The sequence below is a fragment of the Apis dorsata genome, unplaced genomic scaffold (assembly GCF_000469605.1).
Source record: "Apis dorsata unplaced genomic scaffold, Apis dorsata 1.3 scaffold_995, whole genome shotgun sequence".
NCBI classification, from domain to species: domain Eukaryota; kingdom Metazoa; phylum Arthropoda; class Insecta; order Hymenoptera; family Apidae; genus Apis; species Apis dorsata.
The window spans coordinates 60,232-62,667 of NW_006264097.1; the positions used below are offsets into that span (position 1 = coordinate 60,232).

The following is a 2,436-nucleotide window of genomic DNA, read 5'->3' on the forward strand; positions in this document are numbered from 1 at the left end:
TGAGGAGTCAACGAAACGAAAATTAGAAAAAGAAGAAAAATTTCGAAAATCTTTGGTGCGTAAAGGTTTTTTTTGTGAATCTAAGAACTTAGAAAGATTGTCGGGACCGGAATACAAAAAAGTTCATGCGACTTAAAGAAAATCGGTGCAAACTACTCAATCGCATAAATCATCTTCTTTATTTATGGGAGTTGTCGATTCCACGACTTTCTTCAATTTGCTCGAATAAAGAGGTAGTAGCGCACCGGAGCCGATCTATTTTAACTTCTCGTTGTTCTGTCCGAAGGGTAGGGGCTGTGTGGTGAAGCGAGGCGAGGTCGAGCTGTCGTATACACGCGTACGAGTCCCTTCCTTCTGAAACGATTTCGCGTGTGCCTCGTGTTCGCGGGCCATCACAGGAGGCGCATCAGACAGTGCACGTCAACCTATTATCCCAGTCCCGGTCTTGCTCCCACTCTCGAGTATTCATCGTGCCTCGTGTGTACTCCCTCTATCACAACCTGCAGCGAGTATTTCGCGGCCGGTTTTTCGTCAGTGTCAAATCGAAAATTCGGAAGTGATTCGATTTCTTCTATATTATCATTATTTTTTCATCGTATCAACAAGCATTTAATCGTGTTCAGTGTCATCACGCGATTCGCTTATTTTCATTTGAGTGGATTTATTATCGAGCCAGGTGTTACGACCCGTAAACGTCGCTTCCCCACGACAGATTGCTCTCCTAGAAACTCCAATATTTAGCGCCCATACTCAACAAATCATTGTGATCCTATCTTTTCTGTATATTCATATTCGGCACGCACAAGATATCGAAGTTAGTGTGTTGGACCAGCAGCACTGTCGTCGATCGTGTATAGCTATGGTTTCGCGGGTAGTGCGAAATAGTGAAAGAAAAGCTGTGAAGTGAATCGAGTGTAGTGCAATTGAGAAGACATCAAGACATACAGATGCGTAGTTGTTATTAGTGTAAAAAACGGAGATAGTAAAGGGGCGACAATCAGAAAAGGAGAAAGATTAGCACATAAGAGAAGGAGAACGAAAGAGAGAAGCATTAAGGAAGAGGAAAGGAAAGAGAGTGATTAAAGAAGAGAAAGAGAGAGAGAGAGAAAGAGAGTTTGATAGAAGGACAAAACTCGAGTGTGGAGAAGTACGACACGGTGATAGATAAGTATTGAGTGACAGACACGGCCGGAACGAAGAAACGAACTTATAGTAGTATACGTCGAAAAGAAGTGAATCTCTACGAATTGCGGTGACAGAGAATATATTTATCGAACATCACATTCACACGAGATAAACAACACGCGTTGACGATAGACTCGTTACGCGAGTCTATTCTCTCTTATTTGGAAGTAATATAGTGGTGAGATTGTCTTTCTCCGAACTGAAACAACAGAGAACAACAGAAGTGGAAGGGAAGAGCGAAGAGGGTGAGCCGCGCGTGTCTCTCTCGTGGTGTGTCATGGGGTGTTTCGGCAGCCAGAGCAGTAAGGCCAGCCAGGATGACAGCAAGAACCAGAAGAGGCGCTCGGATGCCATTACCAGGCAATTGCAAAAGGATAAGCAACTTTACCGAGCTACTCACAGACTTCTTTTGCTTGGTAAGTAAATTCGTTAAATTTTTTATTTCTTTTTGTCTTACTCTTTATAAACATCTTTCGATTATAATATCTTTCTCATAAGATCTTTTATTATGTTTCGTTTGAGATATTTTCTTTTATATTTTTATTTATTTTCTTTTATATATTCTTTTTTAGATATAGTATAATCTATATCTGTGTACACGTGTCACAAACAGAGAAAATTTCCGCTAGAATACCAGTTGAATCGGCTTCGATCACCAATTTTGGACAAAAAGCGTCCGGTCAGAGGATAGGCCGAACATTATCACGATGTTCAGCAGCGCGTAATTCAATTTTATCGATTATCGTATGAGCCGGCACCCACGAATATCCAGCGAGCTGGCTGGCTCATGTTGTACCCTTTTCGTGTCGCTCTCTTCGTCTCCTTCTTCTCCTTCTCTCGACCGAAGTCTTTTTCACATAGTCAGCCAACACGGATGTGCGCGTGCGCTCTCACACATTCACACATACTATCTACTTATTGCGATACTTAACCCAACACCTAGCCATTACCTTCCTATTCTTCGTTTATGTAGGTCGTCGTTCTAATTCGACGTGTGGACGTGTGTTGTGTGTTGCGTATAGTCGATTCGTAGCTGTAGGCTACGAAGCAACAGCTGTTACTGTATTGTTTCCCTATCGTGTGCAATTACGATTCTGTTTTCCGTTTACTATTCCTTTTCCAAAAAAAAAAATACGATAATATGCTACTGTCTTACGTGTCCATTGAATAACCTTCCAAATGATCATGTAGAAAATCGATATCGATCTTTATATATATATATATATATATATATATATATATATATATATA

General features: G+C 41.0%; 1 protein-coding gene across 1 annotated transcript in view; it reads left to right on the top strand.

The window, feature by feature from the left end:
* The window catches only part of LOC102676443 (guanine nucleotide-binding protein G(s) subunit alpha), a 17,049-nt gene continuing 14,613 nt past the window's right edge, over positions 1-2,436 (top strand). Inside the window, exon 1 of the mRNA XM_031514430.1 lies at positions 1-1,601. Within this exon, the coding sequence (XP_031370290.1) occupies positions 1,463-1,601 (139 nt within the window). The 5' untranslated portion in view covers positions 1-1,462. The remainder of the gene's footprint in view (positions 1,602-2,436) is intronic.